The 19,999-nt window shown below is 39.6% G+C and overlaps 4 protein-coding genes across 4 annotated transcripts; 3 read left to right on the top strand and 1 right to left on the bottom strand.

Moving 5' to 3' along the window:
• Nucleotides 1-177: 177 nt before the first annotated feature.
• On the bottom strand, nt 178-4,887 carry Cpsf160 (cleavage and polyadenylation specificity factor subunit 1). Its single transcript, XM_017613569.1, has 3 exons — nt 4,738-4,887; nt 3,306-4,674; nt 178-3,250 (listed from the first exon to the last, which is right to left on the bottom strand). Exons 2-3 carry the CDS (start codon nt 4,644-4,646, stop codon nt 296-298), a joined length of 4,296 nt encoding a protein of 1,431 aa, XP_017469058.1. The 5' UTR covers nt 4,647-4,674; nt 4,738-4,887; the 3' UTR covers nt 178-295.
• Nucleotides 4,888-5,595: 708 nt separating this feature from the next.
• LOC108361051 (uncharacterized) lies at nt 5,596-7,806 on the top strand. The gene is made up of 2 exons (XM_017613582.1): nt 5,596-5,909; nt 5,969-7,806. Exons 1-2 carry the CDS (start codon nt 5,699-5,701, stop codon nt 7,771-7,773), a joined length of 2,016 nt encoding a protein of 671 aa, XP_017469071.1. The 5' UTR covers nt 5,596-5,698; the 3' UTR covers nt 7,774-7,806.
• A 1,127-nt stretch (nt 7,807-8,933) lies between these two features.
• LOC108361040 (DNA-binding protein SMUBP-2) lies at nt 8,934-9,724 on the top strand. Its single transcript, XM_017613567.1, has 2 exons — nt 8,934-8,990; nt 9,045-9,724. The coding sequence occupies exons 1-2, from the start codon at nt 8,978-8,980 to the stop codon at nt 9,608-9,610; spliced, it is 579 nt and encodes a 192-aa protein (XP_017469056.1). The 5' UTR covers nt 8,934-8,977; the 3' UTR covers nt 9,611-9,724.
• Nucleotides 9,725-9,742: 18 nt separating this feature from the next.
• Cap-D2 (CAP-D2 condensin subunit) lies at nt 9,743-18,040 on the top strand. Its single transcript, XM_017613568.1, has 9 exons — nt 9,743-10,197; nt 10,264-11,637; nt 11,700-11,844; nt 13,393-13,480; nt 13,823-14,118; nt 14,290-14,539; nt 14,722-15,408; nt 15,493-16,486; nt 17,558-18,040. The coding sequence occupies exons 1-9, from the start codon at nt 10,083-10,085 to the stop codon at nt 18,028-18,030; spliced, it is 4,422 nt and encodes a 1,473-aa protein (XP_017469057.1). The 5' UTR covers nt 9,743-10,082; the 3' UTR covers nt 18,031-18,040.
• Nucleotides 18,041-19,999: the final 1,959 nt, after the last annotated feature.

Here is a 19,999-nt window from a genome sequence, read left to right as displayed (position 1 = left end):
TGTTAGCTAAGTTGTTGTTGCTTTCACATATAAAATTCGTTATGCGACCGGAACTCAAGCATAGCAAGCAGCGAAGTAACGAATCGATGATGGATTATAGTAGTTTTCAAGATTACATAGCTATGAAAAGCTATATAAGCATTTAAGAATGAAAAGTATAAACACTTTGATGTTATTTGTTGCACTTAACATGCAAACGGCGCTTTATCGTACACATAACTTATCGTCTGATCTTCTTATATATACTACATATTTTAAAATATAAAAATGTTTTTTAAATTAGTTTTCAAATGTCTTAAAATACCGCTGCAATACGTTCGATCTCCAAAAGATCAGCGAGAATTTCTTCTGTACGCGTACCGATTTTCTTTGCCACCTCGTTTTTCTCCGCGGTAGACATCATTGTGTATGACCAAATTAGATCACCGTCAATTATGCAACGGCATGGATTTAGTGATAATTTTTTCGAGCACTTTACTGTACGAAACTCCTTTGGATTCAAACCGCCAAGATGTTCTTGGTATGAGAGCAATACATTTTGCAACATCAAAAATCGCCGGTATACCTTCTCCGGCAGTGGTAGACAGTAGCCAAGTGCACCATCTAATGTGCCAAAGAATACAAGATGCTTATTTTCATAGAGGAATGGTTGACGTTGATGTTGACCGCGTTGATGACATTGTACACGAAACATTGTATTCACCGCCTGACCGAGGTGGTAGTCGGCTTTGCGTATCAACTTCTGGCCACCGATCGATTCCCGTGACTCTGGTTGGTACATGTACACTAGGAAGTTCTTGTCAACATCTGTTACTAGGAAACCTAAATTGTTGTTGTCCACCATGAATTCAATGTTATAGACCTGCAGGTGATTAAAGTCACGTGACGCTAGTGAGAGTGTGCGGAAGTCTTCCTGAAAACGCAACAAACTGACGGATTTGTATACATCAGCAATTAAAATTAGCGACTTGACCGAAATTATCTGATGCACATAAATGTTTGTATCAATAAATGCAACACCAATGAGGTCATCATCATTCAACTGCCACAAGTAGATCTTTTGACCGAGCGCTGTTACTAGAAAGCCAAGCACATCCGATATCGCCGAGACGGGACCCTTTTGCTCCTTCTTGAAAACTTCCTTCAATTTAAATTTCGTAAGAGGTTTACCTGGTTCAGGAACGACTTCGATGATGTCATAAATGTGTATGTTACCGCGTGAAGTGATGTCCTCGCTGTAGTTGAAATTCGTGCCAATACAAAGGTACTCTTTGAGGCCGGAGCGTGTGCCTTCGTAAGCGAGTTTTACGATTTTAAAAGCAGTCACATGCTCCCATTCCTCGAATTGTATGGAAGCGTCTGGCACTATTTCCCATGTCTCTGGGCTCATAAGCACCATAGCAAATTTAGAAGCATTGGGATAGATAAAACGTTCACCTTTATTTTCCTCTGTCAATTCCTTGTCTTCCCCATTAAAGCGATAGTATTTATTAGTAGGCTCTTCAGTCTGCGTAATCAGACAATAAACGCGGTTTTCTCGATGATAGACTATTTGGCGTGGCGTACAACGTAGCGGCACTTTCCGCACGGGCCACACAGAATCATAGGTAAGATAAGTAGGTAGTACAGATATCTTTAGCTCTGTCGTGTGGTCAAAATACAAAAAACCATAGGGACAGTTAACATTGTTGAAAGGCGCAAAACTACGAATCACTCCATGTCCAAAGAATTTGTGCACGCGCAGCTCACCTTTCGGTGTGAGAAAAAGGAAATGTGGATTCACGCCACAAACCATAACACCATTGTGCCCACCTATGTTAGCAAAGTACCGTAGCTTGCTAACATATCGCTCTTGTAGATTGTATGATTCCAGCTCACTTTCATCCACTTCCATACTGGTTGGTTGCAAGTCCAGCAAGTTGAGGGTTTCCAATTTACGGAAACGTATTTTCAAATGACCTTTGGGATAGCGGAACACTTGGTATATTAATAATTCGAGCCGCGTGCGTATCAAAAGCAATGGACGCATTCCCTGGTTACCCAAACCCACCATGCTGATTTCCAGTGCCAAGGGCGAATTTGCATGCTGCGGCATGCAATTCAATAGTATACCAGCTTTGCTATTTTCTTGGTTACTAAGCGGCACGGGTACAAACTCCATTGAGTCGCTAAGCACTATACCGCCATTGCCCACATCATTCACCAAATACATTAGCTTCATATCGGGCATTGAATAAATTTCCAAAGTACCCGATTCGCGAGCAGTAACCAGCCAGTAAGTAGGCTTCACTTGGGGCAGTAAACGACGCCACCAATCGGTGTTTTTCTGCTTGGACTGCTTTGCAAGTTCGGCCAAACTGTTCATTTTGAAAGCGTTGCCTGATTCGCCGTACAACAGATCCTCTTCATCCTCGATTTTCATATGTGGCTCTGCTTTCATATAACCCAAGCCAGCGTATAATGAGTTACCACCGCTGCCCGTCAAGTTGAGCACATCATCTGACTTCGCAGTGAACAAACCAGACAAATCCTTATATGCGGCAATCGCAATTACTGCTGGCATGCTGCTGATGGTATTCTTATTTATTGCAAGTCGAGGTGTACCTCTTGTTTCACGAAGAGCCAGAGTTATAACTTGACCATTCAATACACGCAAGCAAACATATGGATCCGCAATGGAGACCTGCACCACTGGGGAGCCTACATCAATAGGTACATTTTGTATGAGGCGCGTCCCTTGAAGCAATCGCACATTACGGGTTGTTGCCTGTACTATGAAACGATTTTGACCAAGGTTTCCGACGAAAATTGTTGGCTGTTGGCAGCTGAAACCTGTGTTCTCTATTTCATTGATTTCGTCAGCAGTTTGTAGTACCAGCGATGATGAGCGTTGCGACAGGATCATGAAATCATGATGGTCCTGGCGTGAAGTCTTTTTGCTGGCATCATCATACACAGTCCATACGTCTAAGCATCCTTCGAGCTCAAAACTGGTAATGACTTGGGGTGTAATACAGTTTACAAATACAGAAATTGCGCCATTTTTACTATGACCACTAGAAGCGACAACTTCAATCTTCAGCTCAGCCAAATTCTCTACATGCGGTCGTAGAGTAACACCATCTTCCTCGAATTCAACTCGCTCTCCAGCGCACATGAAATTGATGGGACCAACATTAAGCAAACTGTCGCAAACTTCGAAAATGTATTTGCGTAATTGAACCGAGGTCTTGGCGCCGGTGCCATATACCTAAAAAAAGATTGTATTGGCAAGGATTTAACAAATGCTGAATCTACAATCCTACCTCTAACTCTTCGTCTTCAATACGTCGCGCCTTCGGCACAGATTCGTCGTTAGCTGCTGCCATTTCCTTTGTTTCCACTTCGTCCAATGTTATTACAGTGCTCTGGTCCTCCTCCGTGAAGTGCAACAACAATGAGTTTCCCAAACGTGACCCCAAAAAAAGATATTCCGACTGACAGACACACATGCAACTGGTTAGCACACTAGCTGCTGCCTTATGAAAATGGAAATTGCGCACCGTACGCATAGAGTCAACGCATAATGTTAGTACATATAGCTCGCCACCTTTAAGCGAGATAACTAATTTATCAATATCAATGAATGTAAGATTGGCCGCATCCAGAGAAATTCGTACGCCATCTTGGGGTTTAAGTGGAAAACTTGTACTATGATCCGCTGAACTATTAAGACTTACACCGTAAGGCGGCACACTTTGATTAAGGTAAATTATGGAGTTCACCGTCGTCACGAGGCATCCACCAATAGGTTTCTGTATTGGGAACACTTGTAAGCAATCGAACGGTAATCCTGTTACAGTCCAGATCACAGGATGCACACGCTGCTGTATGTTCAAAGATATGGCTACAAGTACGCATGTATCGGAACGTACGCACACACGTCCGGCAAATGTTCGCACAGGCTCGTAGAGTATCAGCAGTGTGGGCTCATAATAACCGTAGAGAAATTGTAGATCAAGCACGTTGTCAATTTTTTCATCCAGTTCTCGTAAAGCTATTAAATACGAGGCAAGTATTGGTGTGCGTGCTACCAAAGCTGTAGGAGTCTTCTTAATAGGCTTTACGTCAGCCAACTCTATTTCGTCTAAACTGTTGTCTTTGCGAAAGGGTAACACCACCAACTGTTTACCATACACCAGCATCACTGCACAACGGGAATCTGGGTCCACGCGTACCATTGGTACAAAATAGCGACCGGTCCAACCACCGCGCACGTCCTCTTCTTCAAAAAAGTGCAAGGACAATGTTTTCAAAGCGTATGTATCCGGGTCATGTTGCATTACAGATAATTTGGCATCTTTAAAACTAATGAGAAGCGCGTCGCGCAACGATCCCGCTAACGAAACGCTCTGCAGGGACATCACGTTGCCGTAGAGGGTATAAGTTGCGAGGCATTCAAGCCGCATTTTGGGTGGAGCTCGCAAGTCATTAATATTAAGCAACTTTTGGCGTTGTGCAACATCAAGATGTGGAAAAATACGATACACTTTGAGTATATTGGCGCCTGCTATGACCAGGTTCTCCTCTGAATTGTTGAAGAAACGACAGCAGATTGAAAATTCCACCCCTGTGGCTGGATGTGACTGCTTACAAAGTGAAAACATGATTACTCAAGCTTATTCGAAGGGAATGCTACAAAATGTACAAAATAGATCGAATTAAATTTATTAAAATCTACAAAAGTTCAGAAATTACCTCCTCAAACAGCTGTTTGTCTAATTTCTTTTTGACGCACAAACAAAACATTTGCTGCGCTGAGTTCAGTGCACGGACTCTCAATAAGTAGTGTTAGTTTTTACATATACAAGGAACTGTAAAGTTGGTAGGGCAATTTTGGTTTTTGAAATCCTTCTATCACCTTATATTAATTCGCATTGGGATATATAAAACAACAGAAAATTTTTTTCACGCCAATAAAAAATTCAACAAAAAAAAAAAACATAAAAATGACACCAAATCACGGCATCCGTCATCGAATGAAACTCGATTCGAATCGAATGATACATAATGTCAGCTGTTTACTCTCAGATACATTTTATGAATTCGCATTGGGATATATAAAACACCATCAAATGTATTTCACGCCAATAAAAAATTCAACAAAAAACATACTTCACGGCAACCGTTATCGAATGAAATCGATTCGAATCGAATGATACAAATTGACAGCTGCTTACTCTCAAATACATTTTAAATTGAAAAAGCGAACTCGGTACAAAATGCCGTCGTAATATGTAGAAATTTCGATTCAAATTTTATTCGATCACGGATGGCATGATTCAGGTCCTGTATTTATTTAAAAAGGAGCTCAGGATATTACGGAAAGAGTTGGTTTTTCATTTTTATTCTTAGTGTATGTATACACCGCTTTCAATTAAATCTATGTGCTTTCTTGCTGGAAAATATTGGTAGACTTATAGACTTTGTTTGTAAAAATGGTAGAAAGTAAAATACTGGTAAAAGTGGGAATCTCTAGCAATAAAGTGGGGACATCCATGCACTGGCTGGGTTGCATTCTAGTTGAGAATTTGGCAGCACTAATTTCCGCATGTTTATTCGTTTTGTTTTGTTACAAATGTTGACAGATAACACAAAAAACACGTTCTAGTGGGGAATTGGAGCATTTTCAATTTTACGAAATTTAATAAATACAATTATGCAAACTGAAATTAATGGATCTGCAATGGATAACAACAAACGGCGACAAAAGAAAAAGAAGAAAAATAGTAGGTTTCTGCGAAATGCAAAGGGTTTTGCTAAACAGGGTATCTATGGTCGCGGCACACACATCGATGATGATCAGTACAATTATTTCATCAATATATTGGACGCGATGAAAACAGGCTTTGAAGACCTAGAGGAAAAAGGTACATAGGCCTTATTTTTGAATTACCATAGTACATTTTACCACTTGAATTATTTTTAGTCAACATGGCCAATAACGTATTCGACCAAACCAACGATCAAGAAATTCATCTAGCCTCGAATCAGATTGTGTGTAAAGTTCTGGAGTCATTGATTGGTTTCGTGGATGCGGAAAATTTAGAGCGCTTCTTTAGTGTTTTTGCTGAAAATTTCCGACCTATTTGTTCTGATCGTTTTGCGTCACATGTTTTGCAAAAAATGGTGGAGATTGCATTCTTACGCGCTTTGGGGAAAGATAAATTAAAGAATCCTGCAGATGGCGATGATGATGCGAATGGTATCTCATATACGCCCGTGGCTAAGCGTGCAAAAACCGAGGTAACAGCAATCAACGAAGAATTATACAATCTTGAGGCTGACTTTAACTCTGAGCATCGTCTTCGTTGCAGTCAATTTGTTGAGCGCGTGAGTAAATTCTTACTCAACAATTTAGAAGACTTTGTTTGGGACTCATGTGCTAATCACATAATGCGTACTAGCATCCTTAGTTTGGCTGGCGTGCATGTCGCTAAAGTAGCTTTCGAAAAAGGTGGGGCAGATATGGCTAAAAATCGAAAGTTGTACACTGTACCCGATGAGTGGGTGGATGTACTTAAAGAGTTTCCGCAACGTTTAGAGATGTGGCCCCAATTTCCTGATTTTCCCTACCAAGAACATTCTTCAGCGTTGATTGGTGTTATTTGCATAGCTCTACGTGCAACCGACAAACAACTCTTGAAACACTTTGGCAAAAAAATATTAATGAACGCATTTCTAAAGGTTGAGCAAAGTGAAGAAGAGAAGAAAAAGAAAATAGAAATATTAGATGATGAAGACGAGAAATCGGCTGAAAACAACAGCGATACAATAGCAGAAGAGGAAGCAAATGAAAAAAGAGAGGAGCCTATTAATAAGATTCAACTCCCAAAAGTATTTGAATACCAATCAGCCGTCATCTTGCTCGAGACATTGCTTACTGTTGCAGGTCCCAAGCTATTCACTCAACTCTATGCCATGCTATTCACTGGACGCTTGGCTCTGCTGGCGAAAGAACCCCTTACCAATTTTGCAGTTCAAAAACTTCTGCAAAATATAAAGGAAAAAGATGATTTCGAAAACGTTTTCAGCGAATTGGTAAACGACGTTGAGGAGTTACTTAAAATTGGGCATACCGGTGTTGTGGAAGCGCTCACAGCTGCCTGCTTACGGGTTGGTGCAAAACAAGCACAATGCATTGTTTCACTCCAAACTGCGCTTCATACACCTGCAAGCGATAAAGTAAAAGTGAAGTGTTTTTTCCATTGTATGATCAAATTGAAGCCATATGAGGTGGCGCAAGCGGACAACAGCGGTTTCGTCCATCTTCATGGCTCATTAATAGTACAGCACATTTTACGCTTCAATAAACCTATTTTCTTGGTCAACTGTATACTGGAGACCCCTCCTGAACAACTTGTGAGCATATTTAATACACCAAATGGTTCGCATATAGTGGATGCATTCCTACAGAGCAAATATATTGGCGAGAAATCACGCGAAAAATTCATTAGAAATTTGGAGGGCTTCTATGTTGACTTAGCTACCACTAAGTTTGGTTCGCGTGTAATCGAGAGCTGTTTTGCGGTCGCACAAGAATCACAAAAGTCGAGAATAGTAAAAGAGCTGGCAGATAAGGTGAACATGTTAAAGGGTTCACCCTTCGGAAGACTACTGTATAATAAATTCCGGGTGGAGACATATAGGTTGTCCGCGACTCAATGGAAGGCGAGTTTGCATGCGAATAAGGAGCAGAAGGTCGATAAGCTATTTAAGGATATTATCAATTGAATTTCTTTTAAAAAATAAAACGTTTTTTCATTATACCTATTTGTTTTTTTTAGCGTTTTTATGATTAAATAGCAATCATTATAAGTAAAATAATTTAAATCGAAATTAAATCATTATTTAAATTATTTTATTTTTCAAATAATTTACTACTGAGCTTTATTTTTTACGCTCAATGTTTTTCGATAACAAATTATTATTCTATGACTTTTTTCAGAGATACATATCTTTTATTTTTACACTTAAAAATAGTGATTATGTATTTATCAAATTTTGAAGGCCCTACATATGCAAACTCAAATTTTTACCTGAAAGTTTTAGGACATTGCTTTTATTATGGTGTCACTACATTTGAAAACGATAAGTCGGATATCACGCTAGTACAGCTTTTTTAAGCGAAAAACTAAATCTGAAAAAATAAAAATCATAAAATAGGCATTATTTTTGATTAAAAAAAAATCTAAGTCATGGTGGAAAGAATTTCTTTTAAGCAAAAAATGAAACCCAAATATTAATTATTAGCTTTGGTGTTTAATTGTTAAACCAAGGAAACAAAATTATAGATTACAGTAGGACGTACGAATACAAATATGTGAGTTTGGTAAACATTTGGGGTATTCACCACGGTGTCGTAAATGTTGTTGTATGTCGCAAATTTTAAACGCCTAAAAATCATATTAAGATGGTTCGCAAAGTACCATCACAGTCATATTATCAGATTTTGCATTGTTAAAGAATAGTTGGTTGTACATTCAAGTTCCCTAAACATTTATTTAAGCTTTTAAAGTTTACGACATACAACAATACGATACTTGCAACACCGTTGTGAATCCCTCAACTGTTTTACGACACTTAAATTTTGTTTTTTTTTTTTTTGTTTAAAATTAAAAAGAAAATTATTAAAAAATTATTACTTTCGTTCCTGTTAAATAGCGCTTTTTTATGCTGTTTTTTTTATACATTTAGAGCGATTGGAATTAAACTTAATTTAATTTAATCAGCAGAAAATTTAATCAATCAGTTTATTTGCAGAATAAGTTACAGACGTGCAAATAAACACTGTACTCATACAAACTTCTACAAACGGTTACCCCGAAAAGTAATCGGATCTTTGCGTCTTGCTTTAACGTCAACAGCGTTTGATTAAAAATGTCAAAATCAGCTGTCTCGATAATTTCATTTCAATTGTAAACAAACTCGAGAAAGAATGGATCGGGAAGGTAAACATAAACAAATTTATATTTAATTTATTTCATTACCTTTTCCAAACGTAGATATTAAAAATAAATCGACTGCCAATAATTTAGCTACTAAGAAACTAAGCTCTCCCGATGAAGTTCAAGATGCCCCACTCTTCCCTATAGCGCCCGGTAAGAGCCGTCCCGATTATGGTACCAATAACACCTTAGAGCTATTGGAACGCATTCCCACTGAGGTGGTAAATTTAAAGCTGGATGATGTATTGACCGCGGTGAAAGATGTAGACAACTTGTGTGATTATCCGCGCTGCAAAACCAAGACAAAGCTTATGGGACAAGATTGCGAACTATGTCGCAAGAGATTTTGTTTCAAGCACGGACTACCAGAAGTGCACGGATGCGGCGATGCAGTGAAACGAGAGGAACGGGTAAAATTCCTGCATCCTAAACCTGCGAAGACAGTGCGAGCAGAAGCAGATTTGGCGCAGGCAAAGAAACGGCTTCAATCCAAATTAAAAGATATGAAAGTAGAACGTATGCAAAAAGTAAGTGGCGGTCCTCCGATTATGGGCGCTAAAGGTGGTGCAGGTGGGAGTGGAGGAAGCGATGGAAAGGGCGCCAGGCGTAAGAAAGGAAAGTAAAAAAATTACATCAAGCGTAGTAGAACACATTTCTTAGTTTCAAATCTGCTTTCAAAAATGTTAAGTATATATTAATAAATTTCCTCAAAAAAATGTTTCTCCTTCAAACATCAATATATTGATTTTAATTACACAAGGCAACCGAAAATGAAAAAAAATGAAGTTGATCTATTAAAGAATTTTTAGTATCAGACGGTTTTCTGGTTTGCGCAATTCCTATCGATCGTACATGTTTTCCAATCGTACTGTACTCTAATCAACTCTGTGCTTTTCAGCGTCATTTGTTTGCCTTTGACGTTAATTCAATTTTGACAGCGGACGCCAGAAAAGTTTTCCAATTTTAGCGTTTTGTTTTTTCTGCTTGCTTTCGCGCAATTTTTGTGAGTTTCCCTTTAAAAACAAGAAAAAATTACAGTGCGAAGTCGCAAAAATATAGAAGTACCCACAAATCTCCACGGAAAAGGAGCACGCAATGGATTTCCAATTCGTGCTACCAACAACCAATGCAGAACTGCTGAACTCAAGCGGGGATAGCTATTATGTCAAGCAAGTCTATGCTCCTAATGAAATTGGTGAGCGTTTACGCGGTAAGTACATTTTCGTGGCGGCAAAAAAGTGCTTGCCTTTAAACTGTCGTGTCTTAACTCCATTAGCATGCAAACAGATGGTACAACAAGGGGACCCATTTTACATGTTTGATCATTTCGACACGTACTTCACCATAATAGAAGGTCGCGGTTGTGATCCCGCTACCATTACCAATCTTATGCGTAGCTTCGATCTACTGTACATCACGGTCGACAAACTGGGTCAACGTTTAGCACCGATACTATCCTGCAGCGATGTGGCACAGAGTTTACAAGACCGCCAGAGTTATCTTAATCTCACAAAAATGGCGCTCTTCCTACAAGTCAATACCGTCCGGCGTTTGGATAGTGTAGCTACACAAGCGCAGCAACAGCAACAACAGCAGCTACAACAGAAAAAGCGTGCAAAACAAACTGAAACACTTGAGCAATATCCCGATTGGGATGCAAAGCGGGGTCGTTTTCTCGTACAACTTTATAATATTTTGCAATTTCCGATAGAGAAACTTTGGAATCCACCTGTAGCTGAGGAAAATTTCGTGAATCTCGTTTGTGATATCTGTTATCGCACACTAGAATTGGTACATCCACGCTCTGACAATCGTCATATCACAGATACCGTATTTCAAATATTCGGCACTGCTATAAAACGCTACAATCATGCTCTTACTTTTCCTGTGCGCGTGCTACAAATTTTGCGTACCACCGAGCATGCTGCTGTATCTATTGCAAGTGGCATAAATGTGCTGCATGAAGAGTACGGTATATCCAGCGTTTTCTCGGTGCTAATCAAGGATATTGTAGAAACGTTGACGGTCGATTCAGCCGATACGGCAGTGTCTCGTAACTTCTCCAACTTTTTAATGGAACTGGCTACGATTGCACCCAAGCTAATGATACCTCATCTTTCAACACTATGCGATGAGCTGCTCAATTGCGAATCCCACACACTGCGAAATTGCATATTGCAGATTATGGGTGATGCTATTGTGGGTGAACTGACATCGGAAGAGCTCTCTGAGGAATTAAAAGAGGCTAGAAATGAGTTTCTAGAAAATCTATTGGCACACATCAATGATGTTTCAGCCCACGTGCGAGCTAAAGTGCTCCAAATATGGAATAATATGAAGGAAGAAAACGCAGTGCCATTATCGTTTCAACTGAAAGTTTTATGTGAGGCAGTAGATCGTTTGGAGGACAAAACGTCGTCTGTGCGAAAACACGCTGTTCAGTTGATCAAGTCGTTTTTGGAGCGCAATCCTTTTGCAGCGAAGCTTACCTTGGAAGAGCTAATCAAGAAGCATAGTGAGGAGTGTGAGAAGATGGAAAAGTTGAGTGAAGTGCTGGCGGAGGAGCGAAAAAAGGCAGATGAGCTGGATGAAAAGTGGAATGTTCTGATACCAGTAATATTACCCATTGTAGAAGAGCACCTAAAGGAATGTAAGTAAAGAAAATTAATTAAAACCACTCATGAAGTTTAATACTTCTTTATTACATTCCAGGCACCGAAGACCTACCTGAGAACACACAAGAAAACTACGAAGACATGATACAACGCATTTCTGGACTTTTGCTAGAAAAAAAATATCGTGAGGCAGTAGTTTTGGTACGTAAAGCTGACCAGGTGGCTGGAAATGCAGAATTGAGGTAAGATTTTGCCCAAGATGTATTGTAATAATGATTCGACATAAAAATATTAAATAGTTTGNTCGTCATATCACAGATACCGTATTTCAAATATTCGGCACTGCTATAAAACGCTACAATCATGCTCTTACTTTTCCTGTGCGCGTGCTACAAATTTTGCGTACCACCGAGCATGCTGCTGTATCTATTGCAAGTGGCATAAATGTGCTGCATGAAGAGTACGGTATATCCAGCGTTTTCTCGGTGCTAATCAAGGATATTGTAGAAACGTTGACGGTCGATTCAGCCGATACGGCAGTGTCTCGTAACTTCTCCAACTTTTTAATGGAACTGGCTACGATTGCACCCAAGCTAATGATACCTCATCTTTCAACACTATGCGATGAGCTGCTCAATTGCGAATCCCACACACTGCGAAATTGCATATTGCAGATTATGGGTGATGCTATTGTGGGTGAACTGACATCGGAAGAGCTCTCTGAGGAATTAAAAGAGGCTAGAAATGAGTTTCTAGAAAATCTATTGGCACACATCAATGATGTTTCAGCCCACGTGCGAGCTAAAGTGCTCCAAATATGGAATAATATGAAGGAAGAAAACGCAGTGCCATTATCGTTTCAACTGAAAGTTTTATGTGAGGCAGTAGATCGTTTGGAGGACAAAACGTCGTCTGTGCGAAAACACGCTGTTCAGTTGATCAAGTCGTTTTTGGAGCGCAATCCTTTTGCAGCGAAGCTTACCTTGGAAGAGCTAATCAAGAAGCATAGTGAGGAGTGTGAGAAGATGGAAAAGTTGAGTGAAGTGCTGGCGGAGGAGCGAAAAAAGGCAGAAGAGCTGGATGAAAAGTGGAATGTTCTGATACCAGTAATATTACCCATTGTAGAAGAGCACCTAAAGGAATGTAAGTAAAGAAAATCAATTAAAACCACTCATGAAGTCGATGTGCATTTAATACTTCTTTATTACATTCCAGGCACCGAAGACCTGCCTGAGAACACACAAGAAAACTATNTTGGAGGACAAAACGTCGTCTGTGCGAAAACACGCTGTTCAGTTGATCAAATCGTTTTTGGAGCGCAATCCTTTTGCAGCGAAGCTTACCTTGGAAGAGCTAATCAATAAGCATAGTGAGGAGTGTGAGAAGATGGAAAAGTTGAGTGAAGTGCTGGCGGAGGAGCGAAAAAAGGCAGATGAGCTGGATGAAAAGTGGAATGTTCTGATACCAGTAATATTACCCATTGTAGAAGAGCACCTAAAGGAATGTAAGTAAAGAAAATTAATTAAAACCACTCATGAAGTTTAATACTTCTTTATTACATTCCAGGCACCGAAGACCTACCTGAGAACACACAAGAAAACTACGAAGACATGATACAACGCATTTCTGGACTTTTGCTAGAAAAAAAATATCGTGAGGCAGTAGTTTTGGTACGTAAAGCTGACCAGGTGGCTGGAAATGCAGAATTGAGGTAAGATTTTGCCCAAGTTGTATTATAATAATGATTCGACATAAAAATATTAAATAGTGTGTCTTATATTTGCTCACAGGCACACTTTGAAACTGGAAGAGCAATGCGCTTACTACATGGCGCTACTGAAGTCTTATATCTTCTTGGCGAACGGTTGCAAGGATAGTGTAGGTTTTTTATAACGCCTGTGAAGGCATTGTATTACTCAACTTNAATATCGTGAGGCAGTAGTTTTGGTACGTAAAGCTGACCAGGTGGCTGGAAATGCAGAATTGAGGTAAGATTTTGCCCAAGATGTATTGTAATAATGATTCGACATAAAAATATTAAATAGTTTGCTTATATTTGCTCACAGGCACACTTTGAAACTGGAAGAGCAATGCGCTTACTACATGGCGCTACTGAAGTCTTATATCTTCTTGGCGAACGGTTGCAAGGATAGTGTAGGTTTTTTTCTAACGCCTGTTAAGGCACTATAACACTCAACATTTTTTAATCTTTAATAATAGAACGAAGAATTGGGCACCCAAATAAAAACCGTCCAATTTCTGCAAGACTCCATTGAGTTCTCTAAGGTCATTACAAAGGCTGTGCCGAAAATACAAGAACTGCTGCTCTCAAAAACCAATTCAGATGTATTTGAAGCCGTTGATCTCTTCACCACTGGTTATATGTTTGGTATAAAAGGCACTGAAGGTGGTATGCGTCGGATGTTGTATCTGGTTTGGTCCTCGGACAAAGAGAAGCGTGATGCTGTTTCTAACGCCTATAAGAAAGTGCTATTTACTACCGATCAAACTGGCAGGTAAGCGGGAGAGGAAATGTTAAAACTCTTTAATATTTTTCCAATCCCCCTGNAAGCGTGATGCTGTTTCTAACGCCTATAAGAAAGTGCTATTTACTACCGACCAAACTGGCAGGTAAGCGGGAGAGGAAATGTTAAACTCTTTAATATTTTTCCAATCCCCCTATTTAGAGCTCATGCCATCAAAGTGGTTCAAAATCTTATGCGCTTCCTTGCGGAACTCGAGTACGGACATTACACCGCCATGGAGTGCTTAATGCGCGAATGGGTTTCCACTGATGATATTGATGTTGCCATCATACAAGTGCTTTTCGAGCGCTTTACTTTGAAATTAGAGGGCACTTCCGATAATGAATCGCGCCTAGCACTCCAATTGCTAATAATGGCCTCAAACGCCAAGTCGTCTATTGCATCGGCAAACATTAATGTCATTGAAACCATTGGCCTGGGTGATCGCGCCAAATCTGATCCACGCATTTATACTGGTTGCATGGAGTTTATGCTGACNTGAAATTAGAGGGCACTTCCGATAATGAATCGCGCCTAGCACTCCAATTGTTAATAATGGCCTCAAACGCCAAGTCGTCTATTGCATCGGCAAACATTAATGTCATTGAAACCATTGGCCTTGGTGATCGCGCCAAATCTGATCCACGCATTTATACTGGTTGCATGGAGTTTATGCTGACCTCGATCGATTCAAGTATTCATTCAAAGTTCTACAAACGTTATGAGCCTGATTCGCAGCTTGTACAAAAAGTCACTGATTTATATCAGCAATTTTTCTTTCATCCCGGCGTGTCGGATTTCGATAGGCTGACAATGCGAACACTTGAGTTCTTCTTTCATCTGTGTCAAACGCCAGATGTGATTTGCCAGAAAATCGTTGTTGCTTTACTAAAAAAATTCCGTGACTTCGCTGTATGCACCACGGAAATTACACCTTCACAACAAGCGCATTCGCTGGAAACGCCATTTTCGCAACAAATACCAGATAGCCAGGCGACAGTTCGTAACTCCGATGCCATGAACGCCCAGCAACAGCGCATGCCAGTTTTCCTGCTGACGCGTTTTCTCTTCACCATTGGCTACATGACGCTGAAGGAAATGATTTTCCTCGATATTGATGTGTACAATAATATGAAGTTTCGACAAGAGCTAACGGAATGTGAGGAGAAGAAAAAAAAGAACGCGTTCAATACGAATAGACGTAAGACGGGTAATTTGAATATGTCTGCAACCGAGTCGTTGAAGCGATTGTCGGGCACAGCTGCTGAACCACAACAAGAGGTAAGTGGGCGGAAGAAACGAAATGGCTTTTTACGCTGAACGTTTCCCGTTTTGAATTCATATAAATCGACTTATATTTTTCAGCCCGATGAAGATCTTGTTGGTGCCACCGCTGAAGATAACATCGCTGAGCTTATCAATCACATTTGCGAGAATGTACTTCTCTATTCCGAAAATGCACTGCTTGCAAAAATATTTCCCTATGTTATGGAGATCTGCAAATACCCAGTGAAATATCGTGATCAGTCACTGCAGCAGGCTGCCACGCTCACACTTATACGATTCATGTGCGTTTCCTCGAGCTTCTGCGAAGCTAATATGCCATTTCTCATGAACATCTTAAGCCACACCAAAAATATTAAAATTAAATGCAATATTGTAATTGGTTTATCTGATCTAACATTCCGTTTCCCCAACATAATCGAGCCATGGACGGGTCACTTCTACTCGACGCTGCATGAAAAGAATACAGAATTACGGCTGACAGCAGTGAAGATGCTTTCACATCTTATTCTGCATGAGATGATACGCGTTAAAGGACAAATTGCTGATTTGGCAATGTGTATTGTAGATCCTGATGCGGAAATTAAGAACATCACTCAGCAGTTCTTCAAAGAAATTGCCAACAAGTCGAATATCCTGTACAATGTATTACCCGATATCATATCAAAACTGAGCGATATTAATTTGAATTTGGAGGAGGAGAAGTATCGTATCATAATGCGCCACATACTGGGTTTGATACAGAAAGATCGCCAGGTAGAAACGTTGGTGGAGAAGTTGTGCTTGCGTTTTCCGGTGACGCGAGAAGAACGTCAATGGCGCGACATCGCCTACTGTCTCAGCTTGCTCTCCTACAATGAACGCACCATCAAAAAGTTAATAGACAACTTACAGCACTACAAGGATAAGGTACAAATCGACGAAGTTTATCAATCATTCAAGTTGATCATAAGTAATACGTCCAAAATGGCTAAACCCGAATTGAAAGCTGCCGTTGCGGAATTAGAGACGCGCATCAATGAGTGTCTCGAAGTAAATGACGGTAAAACGCGTGAAGATAAAGAAGGTGGTGGTGGTGATTCGAGTACTGGCCGCGCCGAAACACGTAGTAAACGCACAAACATTAAGTCGCGAGGTGCTCAACAAGCGCGCGGCGGACGCCGTGAGCGACGCGGTAAATCGTCTACTAGCGAATCGAGTAGCAGCAGTGATGATGAAGCGCCGCCAACACAAAAGCAACAACCGCGTAAAACGCCAGCGGTTCGAGTGGCAATTGTGGATTCGGAATCCTCCTCAGAAGAAGAGACTGCCCAACCAGCGCACAGTGGACGCAAAGCAGCGTCAGCGGCGAGTGTTAAGAGCAGACAAGCTGCAACCGCTTCGAAATCAAGTGTGACCGAAAATAAATCGCGCACTGGGCCACGCAGTAAAGTCATCGAAGAATCTGCCAGCTCGGAGGATGCGGAGCAACAACATCCGCAGCGCAAGCGCGGACGTGGCAATCGAAAATGAACTNGTCACTTCTACTCGACGCTGCATGAAAAGAATACAGAATTACGGCTGACAGCAGTGAAGATGCTTTCACATCTTATTCTGCATGAGATGATACGCGTTAAAGGACAAATTGCTGATTTGGCAATGTGTATTGTAGATCCTGATGCGGAAATTAAGAACATCACTCAGCAGTTCTTCAAAGAAATTGCCAACAAGTCGAATATCCTGTACAATGTATTACCCGATATCATATCAAAACTGAGCGATATTAATTTGAATTTGGAGGAGGAGAAGTATCGTATCATAATGCGCCACATACTGGGTTTGATACAGAAAGATCGCCAGGTAGAAACGTTGGTGGAGAAGTTGTGCTTGCGTTTTCCGGTGACGCGAGAAGAACGTCAATGGCGCGACATCGCCTACTGTCTCAGCTTGCTCTCCTACAATGAACGCACCATCAAAAAGTTAATAGACAACTTACAGCACTACAAGGATAAGGTACAAATCGACGAAGTTTATCAATCATTCAAGTTGATCATAAGTAATACGTCCAAAATGGCTAAACCCGAATTGAAAGCTGCCGTTGCGGAATTAGAGACGCGCATCAATGAGTGTCTCGAAGTAAATGACGGTAAAACGCGTGAAGATAAAGAAGGTGGTGGTGGTGATTCGAGTACTGGCCGCGCCGAAACACGTAGTAAACGCACAAACATTAAGTCGCGAGGTGCTCAACAAGCGCGCGGCGGACGCCGTGAGCGACGCGGTAAATCGTCTACTAGCGAATCGAGTAGCAGCAGTGATGATGAAGCGCCGCCAACACAAAAGCAACAACCGCGTAAAACGCCAGCACGCTCTGTCCAACAACAACAACGAAATCGAGTGGCAATTGTGGATTCGGAATCCTCCTCAGAAGAAGAGACTGCCCAACCAGCGCACAGTGGACGCAAAGCAGCGTCAGCGGCGAGTGTTAAGAGCAGACAAGCTGCAACCGCTTCGAAATCAAGTGTGACCGAAAATAAATCGCGCACTGGGCCACGCAGTAAAGTCATCGAAGAATCTGCCAGCTCGGATGATGCGGAGCAACAACATCCGCAGCGCAAGCGCGGACGTGGCAATCGAAAATGAACGGACTGAATCCATAAACGACATATTCTACAAATATAATTATTTCAATATAGTTTAGTAACTAGCAGAAAACTTAAAATACATAGGTAACTAAACACAATTCCTACAACTAGAATAATCATATAATTTTTAATTCATCTTCACTGTTTAGAAATTAAATAGAAAATAAATAATATTAAAATCCATGCTCGTGAAAATCGTAACCTCATGGGACATTTTTGATATGAAAACTAAAATACATTTAATAATATATTTGCACTAATTTTTGTATCAGGATACGCTACTAACCAAAAAATCGTAAAACAAGTTGAAAATACTTCGCCATTGCAACATTAACCATATCGCAACGAACACCTCAAATCATATTCACATCACACCGTGAAATCTGATTGCTCATCATGCATCATATGATTTAATATAACATCATATGCAGTTTTAACATCACTTGATTTTCCTTCATGTCAGCGAAAATTAAAATTTTCCATACATGTTTTATTCAGAAGTAGGCATATCACATCACGTCCTATGATCACACTCCCATCACTTGAAAAGTATAAGCTACAATCAACTTGCGACATCAACTACTACATACTATCAATACTCTTTAAGACCTATTTGCCAATCAACTTATTCATACTGCATACATTTCATCAAGTGAAATAACCATCAAAATCATGTGATTTACATGTGATAAGGTGAGTAGTTTTAATACAAATTTCTTAATTGTTATTGCTACATTGTTGAATGAATATTTAAAAATGTATCGTGTTATTTGCTAATAAAGCATTTTCAGTTTAAATGAAAGCATTTTCAAGTTAAGGGCAAACCTAAAAAACAGGTGCCCTTTCAAAATAAAAAGTTGAATTTTTTGATTTGTGAGCACATCTATGTTTTATATATGATTCTATACGTAATCTTTTGATAAATCGATAAGTATAAGTGTAATTCATTTTCATCAAGTGCTTCAAAAGTTAGACGAGGAATAAACATTTAGATCGCTGAAATAGAAAAAAAAAAATTTCTTCAAATTACGCTGTACAAGTTGTTACTTTTGAGCAAAGATTTTGAAAGTTGAACCCACTTAACTGGGACTTTCTAAATTCAATGGCATCCCCCGTTTTACCAGATTGGCTCCGGTTTTCGAGATAACGGAACTTGAAAATTTGATTAAATTTTAACTATTTTTTAAATAACTCCCTCAGTTTTGAAGTTAATTTAATGAAGTTTTGCATATAACGGTTTTTTACCTTAATGATTCCTTAAAATTATCGATATAGGTTAAATTTAACATATACAGTTGTCCACAAAATAATAGGAGTGCGATATTTTGACCAGTTTTGGCTATTTGTCTTTTGTTTATTTAATGTTTATTATTTTTTTATAAAAGCCTAGCTGGCTATACAACAAACACCATATAAATTCAGATTTTAAACTTTGTATAAAAATTATAAAAATTTTGCAATTTTTCACCCAAATTTCAAACTTTTTAATCAGAATCTTTAGAAAAATTCTGGTAAGCAGTTTTGTAGCACATTCAATTCTAGTCTGAAGAAGTGCAAGTTTCAAGCGGCTAAAAAATTCCGTTGATTTTTGGCAATTTTTTTGCTGGCAGTGTCCTCCATATAAAAGAAAATTGTCGACATACTTTGTATGGAAAAAACGTGAAACAAATTTAACCAAAAAAATTCTCAAAAATCAACTGAATTGCGACATAACTCTAAATTCATATCTGAATAATAAATTGTATGCGTGCTATATGTTAAATTGAACCTATACTAAATTTTTGTCCTGCTTAATTGGAGCAGTTATAACGCAGAACAACGTGTCTGATCAATCAGTTGTATGAGAGCTAGATGTTATAGTGACCCGTTTTTGATGATTTTATGGAATAGTTAAGGTAATATTAAAAACCGGAAATTGATCCAATTTTTTTTTTGAAGCTTCAAGTATACGTTTATGAATTGGTATA

The sequence above is a fragment of the Rhagoletis zephyria genome, unplaced genomic scaffold, assembly GCF_001687245.7.
Source record: "Rhagoletis zephyria isolate East Lansing unplaced genomic scaffold, Rhagoletis_zephyria_1.1 Rzeph_scaffold_00689, whole genome shotgun sequence".
NCBI lineage: Eukaryota > Metazoa > Arthropoda > Insecta > Diptera > Tephritidae > Rhagoletis > Rhagoletis zephyria.
Note: the sequence above shows the minus strand (reverse complement) of the source record. Positions and strands in the feature narration are given on the sequence as shown.